This window comes from Platalea leucorodia, assembly GCF_965183815.1.
Source record: "Platalea leucorodia genome assembly, chromosome: 9".
Classification (NCBI taxonomy): Eukaryota; Metazoa; Chordata; class Aves; order Pelecaniformes; family Threskiornithidae; genus Platalea; species Platalea leucorodia.
This window is the reverse complement of record NC_138831.1, coordinates 15,627,380-15,639,644: the sequence shown is the minus strand read 5'-3', so window position 1 is coordinate 15,639,644 and position 12,265 is coordinate 15,627,380. Positions and strand designations below refer to the sequence as shown.

General features: G+C 46.4%; 1 protein-coding gene across 4 annotated transcripts in view; it reads left to right on the top strand.

The window, feature by feature from the left end:
• SRGAP3 (SLIT-ROBO Rho GTPase activating protein 3) overlaps window positions 1-12,265 on the top strand; it is a 133,705-nt gene that overhangs the window by 85,071 nt on the left and 36,369 nt on the right. For all 4 annotated transcript variants that reach the window (XM_082322158.1, XM_082322160.1, XM_082322159.1 and 1 more), the window contains exons 5-6: window positions 3,473-3,658; window positions 5,152-5,280. In XM_082322158.1, the coding sequence (XP_082178284.1) occupies window positions 3,473-3,658; window positions 5,152-5,280 (315 nt within the window). The remainder of the gene's footprint in view (window positions 1-3,472; window positions 3,659-5,151; window positions 5,281-12,265) is intronic.

Below are 12,265 nucleotides of genomic sequence, written 5' to 3'. Positions count from 1 at the left end.
TGCTTACAGACTCCAGCAGACACATATCAAGTTGGCGTCCGTAAAGGCTGGAGGTTTTGTTCCTCTGCTCACAAGTCCCTTTCTGTATTATATGCATTCCTGTCTGAAGAAGTCAGGCCAAAATATTAGGGTAAGAAAAACAGTAACCCCAGAGCACTGTTCTGGTAGTGTTTTCTGTAAGCTCCGGCAACAATGTGCGATTTGGTGTACGGCACGAACAATGGGCTATTTGATGTATGGGCTTTGTTTGCCATAATGCAGGGACACCGGCTATAGCTGAAGGCAGCACGTTGAAGTCCATAGAAGTGCTGTGATGTGAACCGGTGCAATTCTTTGTCACAAGGTATTATGAAAGAGGATTAATAACTGTGAAATGAATTGTATTAGTTAGAATAACATCTACAGATACATTACCCAGGTTACAAATAACAACAATAGTCATCGTTCCCTGCGTAGCAGGACATGAATTGGCTGGAGGAAATTCTTCCTTTCCATTGGGAGCGCTGCAATGGGGGAGGCCATACCTCCATGGTTAGCGGGTGTTTTCTGTGAGTGTCGCGCTGTAGAAATCGTTGAGTGTATCACGTGATAGAAATGCATTGATACATTGCTCCGTATCACATCGTAGAAATCCTCTGGAAAGGACTCATTTGCTTTCATGCTCCCTTAAAAGACCAGGAAGATGGAGGTTAGCGTCCGTCGGTCTGATGGATTTGTCCCTTTCTCAGACCTTACACCATGGGTGTCCCTTAGGTTGTGCCATAGGCTCCATCCAAAGAGGAGGGGGCTGGCGTCTTCAGCAGGCTTTCATCTATTATCATGAATATCTCTGCTTCACCCTGTGCGCTGGGCTTCTGTTTTGGTCTCCTTGACTTCAGGAGGGCCTGAGCCCGTGCTTAACATGGGTCACTCGGTTTCTGATCTGGCTCCTCTGCTGGGTCAGAACCTTAATGATAAGCTGTTTAGAAATATAAAGCACTTCTAGCTGAAGACAGCAAACAGTGCCATTTATGGCCGGTATTTTGGCAATGGCCTTTATCCAGAACATGTTATTAATATTGGAAAACACAACTTGTGTTGTTAAATAACTAATGAACATTGGAACATATTTTTCTCCCTCCACTGCAGCTAATTAACTTACTTGCAGAAAAGATCCCAGGGACGCAGCTGTGGCAGTTTTTCTTTATGACACAATGGCGTAAGACAGGGACAGCGTGACTCAATTGCAAGTGCTGAGAAGGCACGAGGGAATTGTGGATCAAAGGGCTGATTGCTGCAGTGCAGGTAGTCCCCATTCAAAATTACGGCAGATATTAAAACAAGCAGAAATATCCCAAGCGTGAGCTGTGTGGCATGGCAGCTGATGGGGAACGTGGTCGGCACAGCGAGCTGTTTAGGGCGTCTATTTCAGTAAGATGGATGCTGAAGTTTGGGGAAAATATTTTAATGGATTTTAGGTCCTTTGCACTTTGTTAAAGAGACTTTCAGAGGACTTTTAAACCTTGTTCCCGTGTTACCTTTTCAGATTCAAGTAGGGAGAAAATGTGGAGGAGGAAAAAGGGCCTTCGTTAAGGAAACTTTCTCTGGTCACTAACAAATAAGTCAGTAAGACCCTGCGCAAAGGTAGCAGATCGCAGTGAGGCTCCGGCCCCTCTGGCAGCACTCCACACGGTGGAGTCCTGCCTTGCGCTCCGGCTGCTGACATTCCCCTTGCAGCCGCGGGAGCCATTGGAGTCAATGGGAAAAGGGGCTACAGCAGCCTGTCCCCCGGCCTGTGGCAGAGCGGCGTAGCCGTGGGTGAGCAGAGACAACTGATGAATTGTGCTGAATTTTTTCTGGTTAGGTAACCATCTTGTAACCTTTACATGTCACAAAAATCGTGCAGTTTGGACCACTGTTTAATTGTTGGGCTTTCTGTTGCATTGCGTTGGGGCCTCTCTGGGTGTTGGGGAAACCTCTCTCATTACTGCCTGACTGCACTGAAGTGCAGGACTTTTCTTTTTCGCTTTTCTCTGAGTTTTTCACAAAAAGATGAAGACAGTGAAGATAAGGAGGGCTCAGTGAAGTCCTCTAGTCTTTCTCCTCAGGAAAATCCCAGAAATCGTCTGTTTTGTGGGTGTCCTGGGACGTTCACTGCAGAAGCTGCAGTTTGAAATACGTGGCTTGAATCTATGTTAGAATTTGCAGTATTTTGAAATAAAGCAGCTCAGAAACAAGGCACAAGCCTTTGCTTACTATTCCTTGCAGTTGCCTAAAATTGTAAGTCCCAGCGATGGCACATTTGTGCAGGCTTCGGTGCGGCATTTGGAGCTCATTTGCAGCTGACGTTTGTGCTTGGCAAGAGGAGAGATCATATGTTTCAGCCTAACCTCATCCAAGTTAAACACTCCTGGTTCCTGCTGACAACCGCAGCTGAGGAAAACTCTGTATTTTCTTCATTAACGCTTGTGCAAAGTTACTCTGCTTTTGTGGGTTCCTGCTCCTTTTTAACTTGTGAGCCTCGAGGCGCGCCTGTCCCAGTGCCATTGCTGGCGGTGCCCAGGCCTTTCGCATGAGGCTGATCTTCAGTGAGAAGTCAGGCATCTTGAGTCTTGTCAAGGCAATGTGAAATAAAACATCCAAATCCTGAAGGGAGATGATAAAAGGGGACAACGTGACTAAAGGCATAAAGAGAGAAGAGCAGATGTGTTCCTCTTGCCAGCTCCATTAAAATGATCACAATGTGTCCTTTGGGCTTTTGTATCTGAAAAGAAAGGCTGTGGTAGAAGTTTTGCCTGCAGGAGTTTTCCTGGCAGTAGATCAAGCATCGTCTATCCAGAATCACTGATGGCGATCTTGAATTTAAAGGACTAGGTGTTGCTGCAATCCACCCTGGCACTGACTGTGCTTACTGGCGGCAGCAAGAGGACAATTAAGTGGTGATAGGAGACAAACTCCATTTCTGCTTGGAAATTGCAGCTCATCCACCTTCAAGGTGGGATCTGCTGTCAGGATGATAGAACAGGGGTTATGTTGATGGGTTGGCTTAGCAAGTTCAAGTGTAGGAACAGAGGGGTTGGGTCAAAAGTGACTTCAGGTTGATTTTGGCCTCCTCACAGTCTCTTGTCATGGAGACACTCATCCCAGCTGGAAAGCACTAGAAGTTATTTCTCATTTATTTCCCTGTAGGAAGATACACAATGCTCTTTGAACGCAGCTGTGTGCTGGAAGCCCATCTCAGCCTGTCCATGCAGTGGGGACTGAGAGGGGATGGTGGTTCTTACACCAGCTCTGTGCCATTTTGAAATAGGGCTAGTGATGGGGTTAATTTTAGGGGCTTTTCCTTCCCACCTTGTTCCTTGATGCCATAGTGGCCTCAAACAGCCCTGGCACAGCTGAGACTGGTCCACGCTGCCCGTGGCTGTCATCTTCTCATGTACTCATGCTTCTTGTGGTCGTGGGGTAGGCGACTCACAAACTTCTGCTTCCTCAGGTGATGAAGACCTACCACATGTATCATGCAGAAAGCATCAGCGCTGAGAGCAAGCTGAAGGAGGCGGAGAAGCAGGAGGAAAAGCAGTTCAACAAGTCAGGGGACATCAGCGTGAACCTGCTGCGTCACGAGGACAGGCCTCAGCGGCGGAGCTCCGTCAAGAAGATTGAGAAGATGAAGGAGAAGGTGAGTGAGTGGGGAGGATGGAGGAGCCAGGCTGGAGTCAGGGCTCCCTGCAGGCAGGAGGGTTTGGCTCCGGCCTTGCCCATTTCTGTGCAGCCGTGCCTGTATCCCTGGGAAGGGGTTAGGGAAGATGTTGACTCGTGTTTTGCTGAAGGGCAGCCTGAGGAGGCCATAATGGGTCTCTTTACTACTTCCTGGCTGTGGAGAAGTGCCAGAACTAGCTGGTAGCAAGGATTTGACCCAAAGTTGGGCTGGCACTGCTCAGCAAGAAACAGGGATGGTGGTCGTGGGGCAGCACAGCCTTGGAGGGGGTGGCGGACCTGCATGGGAGCCACATGGCCACCCGTGACATCTTCCAGGCTGGCTCTCTGGAGGGAGGGCAGAGAAGGGTGGCTGGAGGGGCCCTGGAGGCTGACAGCTCTGAGAGCACACGGCAGGGACGGGTGATGGGAGGTGCTCCCACACCAGCTGCTTGGGCTGGGGCCCGTGGCTCTCGCTGGGGCCTTGACCGTGCCCCGGCTGGGACCTGAGAGGCTGCACTGACACCAAGGAGAGCAGTGCACTGGTGTGCCTGGCTTGGCACAGTGATGCTTTCTGATCCAGACGCAGGATCCTGCTACGGGGGGCCATGGTTTGTTCATGTCTTATTTTTAAAAACGGCGCTTCTAACAATGAACAACAGCTGTCCCAGGGTTCCTTCAGTCAGAGGCTTGGGGGAGCAATAAAAGGGTTGGGTATATAAAATAACCGTGTTTCTTCCTCCGCAGACTGTCTGGGAGTTGAAGTGCAGCATTCAGTTGGCTTTGCTAGTCAAAACACTTCACTCCGGCTTGAGCAAATCCCCCCAGATCTCAGGATCTCTAAAACTGTTTAAATTTGCTGTTAATTTCTGAGAAAAAGCAATAGCTTCCCTAGCCAGGAAGCTTTTGCATGCGTGTTGACCCAGCACCGGGACATTGTCTAGTGGCACACCTCTTTGAAGGGTTAATCTTTTGTGCTAAACCTTCAGACTGGTGATCTGCCTGAGCAACTGCCCCAGATCTGAGCACATCTTCTTTCCTACAGTTTTGAAATCTGGGTTCTGTTCTAAATTTTGTAGCTTGGGCCTCTGGGCCAGATTCCACTTTGATACAGCTGCATAAATCTGGAGCAAGTCCAAATGTATGTCAGCGTATCTGGGAGGAAAATTTGGCCCTCTAATTTTGATTGATGCCAAAGCCTCCACGAATGCACAGATAAAGGAGGAGCAGCTGTGCTCGGGATGCACTAGATACATCTGAGCAGAATGCACTCATTATGCGTTGGCTGACGGTACCAGGGATCTTCAAATGTGATCTCCTCCATCCTGGCAAGGGTGCCTGTTTTCATATGCGATACAAAATTTTATTAATTAACACGTCACACCCAGGCTGCAGGGTGCTGTGGGGCCCTGCAGCAAGAGAAGCTGTGAAAGTAGCATCCTATTTGTGCTCTGACGCTCCATTTTGCTTTTTTAGAGACAAGCTAAATATTCTGAGAACAAGCTGAAGTGTACTAAAGCCAGGAACGACTACCTGCTGAACCTGGCAGCCACCAACGCAGCTGTCAGTAAATACTACATCCACGACGTCTCTGACCTCATTGATGTAAGTGCTTCCTCCCCCTGCGTGCATCCTGCCTGTTTTCTACTGATAACTGCAGAGCTACATGTTAAGCATGGTTTGGTCCTTAAATGCACTCTCATGTGGTGGTAATGAAAGGGGTATTTGTTGGGGCTTTAAAATATGCTTAACTGGGGCCTGAAAATGTGCTGTAAATCTGGATTTTTTTTTTTTCCCTGTGGTGTTTTTTTTCCTCCCAGCTGCACGCATGGATTTGACTTTCCTCCCAGTTGATGTAGGCATGATGAGCAGAGCTAGAGCTGCCATTATATGGGAATCATAGAATGCTTTGGGTTGGAAGGGAACTTTGAAGACCATCTGGTTCCAACTCCCCTGCCGTGGGGAGGGACATCTTTCACTGGACCAGGTTGCTCAAAGCTCCATCCAACCTGACCTTAAACACTTTCAGGGATGGGGCATCCAAAATGTCTCTGGGCAACACCCAGAACTGGCTCCTCTGAACTTTGTGGTGGCCATATGATCACACAACAAAGTAATTGATTCATATTTATGCTACATATAAACTTCTGTCATCAGCGTCTGGAGAAGAAAAATGGGAGTTTTTCATTATAACTGCAGGGTATGAACCAGCCTGAACCAAACACTTTCCTGAGCGCATAAGCAGGGGAGTCCGGATTGAACTGCATGGTTCAGGCATGTCTAATATACAGTTACAAACTAGAAATGGCTTGAATGTTTTTTGCGCCTTTCACACTGTATCACAAGCATGCTAAGGTCTGTTTGTTGGTGGATGTTGGCTCTGCCTTCAGAACTGCACAGATGTGGTGCTTTCCTTCACATTAAAGCAACGGCTTCATCTGCTGTGGCTCCCACACAGCAGGATGTCCTCCAGCTGGAGCTTTTCAAAGTCCAGAGCCTTTGGAGGAGAATTTGCCTTGGGGCAAGCCAGGTGAGCCTGAGGTTTCCCCCTGGCCCATCGATTAGTCTGTGTTTGAAACAAATAAACTCTTATGAAGATCAGATACATCCTCATTTTTGTTGTTGAAACAGAAGATTTTTCTTTCTACTACATGCATCTGCAGTTTCTATCCATAGAGCAGGCACTTAGCTCTCCTCAACTTTGATGGCAGTTAAGAGCACGCAGGCAGTTAAGCACATGTGGAAGTGCTTTCCTAACTAGGGAAGGCGCTTGCTGAGTTGTATCTGAAGTGCTCATTGCACAGAATGGCCTCAGGGCAGGAACTGCTGGAAGCAGGTTTCGTAGGGATGGAGGAATTGGACGCGTGTGTGTATCAGTGACTCCTACGAACTGCTTTTAAATGATTCAAGAGAAGGGATTTCCATTTTTTCCTTTAATAGGCATCTTCACAGCGGTATAGATTGCACTATGCAGAGTTTCTTCCTGCTAGAGTTGCTTCAATGAGCACATAAATAACTGATCTATAAGTACTGAGTTAGTCTTTTGGCTTCATCATTACCTAAATGTATAATTTTAAAATGTGCTGGAGTGTTTATCTCCTTTACTAACCCACTAACATATATTTATTCTTCTAAGCCTTAATTAAAGTAAGTCTGATGCAAAACCCCTGATGATTTCAAGATTTTGAGATGTGATAAAATGTTCTTAGTAGGTCCTTTTTGTTCTCTTTACTACTTAAGATGTATTAAGCCATATTAAAAAACTAATAATTTGATCATGGAGACACTTGAACAGCAAAGTATGATAACACCTTGATTTATCTGTGGGGTTTCTGCTTTTCGTTGTGTATATTCTCTCTCTTATTTATTTATTTTTTAAGCAAGAATGACTTCTTTTCATGGAGTTTTGGGGACTTTGATTTCCTGGAGAGTTGGTGAGTTCCATTTTAGTTCTGGCTGTTTATATTATTCCTCCCAACTTTATTTCCTTGCTGACGCTTTCACTGGAGTCAGCAGATGGCTTTTGTTCCGCACTCCAGGAATCCCTTCAGGGGACTTTAACTAAAGCATCCTCAACTCTCTGCAGCTAAATTCCCCTAATTATGTATTCTGTTCACCAAAGAAAACAAAATATCGGATGTGTGAGCTGCACATGGGTGTCCTAATTTTAGATCCCCAAAGGAAGGGCAGTTTATTTGAACAGACTTTTGTACAAATTCAGTATATTTTGCAAGAGCATGGCAAGAAGAGTTTCAGCACGCTCCAGAAGAAGGGGATCCCATTCCCTGTGTTCCACTAGTACTGAAAGTGGTGGAAAGAAAAGACAGCCATCGGATCCAACAGCGTTGGGCTTTCTGTAGGTGTGTAATCCATGTTAAAGGAAAATGAAGAAAGCAGATACTTTTAGATGTAGTTATAAAGTTAGTGTTTTAATCTTAGTACATTTAACAATGATAAGAAGACAGTGCCTTGTACTCTCAGGAATGACAGTGCCATTTGCAAATGCCGGGTCTGTACCATGGCAGTACGCAGCTCGTGGGTCCTCTGCGCCTTGGGGCAGCCCTGCTGTTTCATGGGACCCAGCAGAGGGGCTCTGAGCAGAGAAAGTGAATTTTGCCTTTGATCGAGAGCCAGCAGAGCCCTCGGCTGCAGCAGCGTGAGTAGAGCAGGGCAAGGCGGGGCCCCGGGCATCTGTGCAGGGGCAGCTGTGCCTGACGGGAGGAGCAGGTCTGCAGGAAGAGAAAGAGTGCACAGGGGCTTTATGGTAGGAACAGATTTTTGGTTTAGCTCCAAACCTGGCTGGCCGTGCTTTAATAGGATCCTAGCAGTGTCCGTGTATTGCAGTTATGCAGATTCTCCCAGCTCCTCCACCCTGTGTCACTAAGGGGGATGATTAACGATGTACTGGGCTGTCTTTCCAGGACATAGGAGGGGTGATGGGGGCCTCTCGCACACCCTTCCTATCAAGCACAAATTGCCATGTGCAGTTTTTTGATTTGTACGCAAATCTGAACCGTCAGGACACTGGAGCAGCTAATTTAGCAGCGTTTCCCCCAAATCCCAGATGGCTCAGTGTCATCTATTAGGCACAGCCTTGACATTTCTTGTGCCCTCAGCATCACTGCAGAATGGTGACTTTTATAACAAAAGCTGTTCTGCTAATCTCCCGCTCTGGCAAGAAAGAAGGTCCCAGCTGCTCTGGGTGAGGGCGGAGAGTCCTCCCAGGGCTGCGGTTTTAATGAGAAATGTAAAACTCGATCAGAGGAGCCGTGAAGTGGCACAGAGCGTGCCTATCCCTCCCTCTGTCTCCAGTGGCCTTTTTGTTTTGTCCTTTAGAAAGGAAGAGAAGAATATAGAGACAGATCAAATTAGACTTGGACTTAAAGTACACCATTGTGCCTCTTCCCTTGAAAGAAGCATGTGTTTATATTAAAACGCCTGGGTTCGTCTCTCATTTCTGTCATTAACTATGTGACCAAGTTAATCTCTTTGGCCATGTATGTGAAGTGGAGATAAAGCTGCTTATCCATCCCTCTGGAGTTCTGTGTGAAATGGCTGCAAAATATTTTGAAGTGTTCACATGAAAGATATCGCTAGATTTAGCAGAGTAAAATGTAGCAGTCGGTGTCAATACGTACTGATCCATCAAAACTTGTTCAGCGTCCTGTAAATCCTTTTGAAACAGCAGCTTGCTTCTCTATGGATTGGTGTGTTTGCCATATCTGAGACAAATAAGCAAGTAAAGGAAGGGAATTCTGAGGAATTTAATATTACCTGTTACTGCCAAATTGTTTGGTCCCTAGAAGACTTAGCTGATGTCATTGTCATTTTTCACATGGTCAAGTGATGCTTAGTCAAGTTAGGAAATAGAAATGGCAGTCAAAATTGTTATGCCAAAAATATTCCATTGCCTTTACTTACTTCATAGTAAAGCTCTAGGGTTTGCAGCAATGCCAAGAGAGTAGAAGCAGAAAATATATGTATAAATGCAAAATATGTGTTTAAAGAAAGAGTAAAGAAAAAAATGAGGAAAAAAGGGAACAAAGTACAGCAAATAAGAACTGTTTGTTCCCAGCTAGTGCTGGATACTGTGGAGGACTAGGAGTTAGGCTGCCGTTACCTATTAAGTAAAGTGATTGATGGCAGACCAGCTGGGATGCTCAGGTTTTGCTCTGGGATTTGCCACTTGCTCAGGTGAAGCATGTGGTCCCACTCCGTGCCGACAGCCTCGGCAGTGGGACTGGCTGTGCTGGGCTGTCAGACACCATGGCTGTATTTCGTGTGTGGGGTTCAGCCTCCCGAATAAGAGGGGACTCAAAGGTGTTGAAGCCACAGACCACTTTATTAGGATCTATTTTTAGGCATCTCTTGCAGCTCGTGTCATCGTTTCCATCAGTGGCTAATTGCTTGGGCACGTCTGTGCCTGCAGAGCCAGTGTCGGCAGCAGCTTCGCTTTGTGTGGTGCTTTCCCTCAGCGATTGCACGGGGACGTTCCCCTGGCCTGAGTAGCTCTGTGTGACACCACTGGCTTTAATGGAGAGATACTGATTTATACGAGCAGAGTGTCTCTTTTGGGGATTGGCTCTTTTTTTTGAAGTGATTTTTCCAGCATGAAGAGCCTTTCCGTTCCACAAAGGCACAGAGGTTCCTCCCATGCTGTCCTTTGAGTGGGCTTTCTGCCAGATACCAGGCTCCTGCCAGACCTAAGAGCCAGGTATGCTTTATTATGGAAACTCCATGCAAAGCACCGCCATCACTGCACTGTCACGTGGAGAAGCATCTGTAACTCAAAACTCGTTTTCCCAGGGAGGAGCGCCTGTATTTCAGCTTACCGTGCAGTGTGTCTGCAGCGAGGAGATCTGGCTTCAGGGTATTTCAAATAAAGTCAACAGTGCAGCAATAAAAAGAATAAACAGCTTCCATCAGGAGGAATTGGGCTGTCTCAAGAGGCTCAGTGCTCTTTACTGCTCGGCTGCTGTGTCCCTGTTACCCGGTTTCCCCAGAAGCAGCAGTTTGGGAATGCTACCGGCAGCCCGCAGCACCCGAACTGGTCACCTCTCCCTGCCGCCAGGGAGGAGGCTCTGGGAAATAGAAAATTTGTGTCTTTGGGAGGTGCTGTCACTAACTAACTTTGCAGGGAGCTGTGAGCTGAGGAACTAGAGGTGCCACACAGCCGCTTGAGTGCAAGTGCTTTGCTGTGGGAGGCTGCAGTGGGTGCTGGTGACCGTCCGTGACGTACAGTGGCACTCGGGTACGCGCGCAGGGGATGCAGGGCTTGCTGGGGTGCCCGAGTTCCTGTAGTGCCACGAGCCGGCGAAGAACAAAAACCTCAACTGCTGTGGTTGCAAAGTTAACCCTTGAGCTTTAACGGTGGGTGCGACAAAACATGCCTGAGCTTGCAGCGAGGCCCAGGCAGTAGTCCTGTGTGAATTGCCTGGGCAGGGCAGAGATGGTCAGTGGAAACGGGTGATAAAACCAGAAATATCCATATGCCATTAAAAGCTTCATGCGTTTTAAGAGAAAAAATGGAAGAAAAAGGATTAGGTTTGCATGATCTTCTTCAACACAGAGCTTCTGTGCATGAAGAGGGGAGGGGAAAGAGGTGCATTTGCTTGATTTCCTTTCAGAAATTTGACGTAATTTTTTCATGGACCAGTACCCTGGTTTAGTAAACTTACGTTACTCTGCTTCTATATGCAGGTTATTAATAATAGCTCCCTGTTTGTAAGCAGGAACCATAAATCATGATACTCTAATAACAACAACAACAATTTTTACTAAGCTGTTCTTAGAGTACTATATTAAACTGAAAAAATCTAACCAATACACGTTTCTTAAATTTTGCTAGTCCTGGCTTTAATAACATGGCAAAACTACATTTTTTGCCAAAGTTTGTACGTAGTAAACAATTTATTCCTCACACGGATACCACAGATATTGGAATTGGCTTGCTAAATTAATTAAGCACATGTGCTCGTTGTTTTATGATTTTAGAAGTGTTGTGCAGTCTGCAAATTTTATTGCCTGAAGACCATGAGCAGTCTTTGTCTGATAGACCTTGTTAGCTTGGTACAAAAAAGCAACAGTACTTTCCTTTAGAAAAAATAATTTCTTCTTGATACTTCTGGCTGCTTTTCCCAGTTGTGTGAAAGAATAGCCTCAAGGTCTTAATGGCCTTTAAAAGATTAATTTACCAATGCATTCATCTTAACAAAACAAAACCAGAACACCACCCCCCAAACAAACAAACAAAAACCCTGACCCCCAAAAACCCAAACCACCAAACAACCAAAAAACTGCATTAAAAAAGCCCTAAGAAAATATACACAGCGGGGAGGAGTTGCTATAGAGAGACCGAGGAGCAAAATGTAGGTTAAAAATCCTCCAGAAAGAAACCTACTCCAGAGACCATAGAGTTAATTAACTATAGCTAGATTTTGAAAAGGACTACATAATATTTGGCTCTGTAATATTTATAGTTAAGGAACCTTTGATTAGAAATAATCAAATCTCATGCTTCAGGGCGTGAGTTGATTACTGCAAAGGTCAGGGAGGATCCTTTCCTTCCACTGCTCTATCCACACATCGTTCCCTGTTTGGCTAAAAATAAATCAGTTGTTCAGGAGTTTTTATGTCGTGGTTTCTGCCTCAGGCAAAACACTGAACTTTATGGACCAAGACTGTTGCTTTGGAAGAGATTTATGGTAACAGTCAAGCGCTGCAAGCCAGGCTGTGGTGTGCGTGGGGGACCCGTCCCTCTGTTCAGGAAACACTTTAAAAACATGTGCTTGTCAATGGGTGTAGGAAAGCCAGCCTGGTAGCCTGCGTCACACGCGCTTGGTGTTACGGCATGGGCTTCCCGATTCCTGGCCTCAGACCACAAAAACCTGATAGACCCCTGTTTAACGTGTTATGACACCTTACGTACTCTGTTGTAACAACAGGCACGGTTTTGCTGTGAGTCAGAAATATGGGAACTCGTGGAGGGAATCCAGGGTGGTTTTGTCCTGCACCATCAGACGTGTGGGTCGCACCCTCGCCCCGCGCGGCTGTTCCGTCGCAATGCTGACGTCTGGAGCGTGAGCTGCAG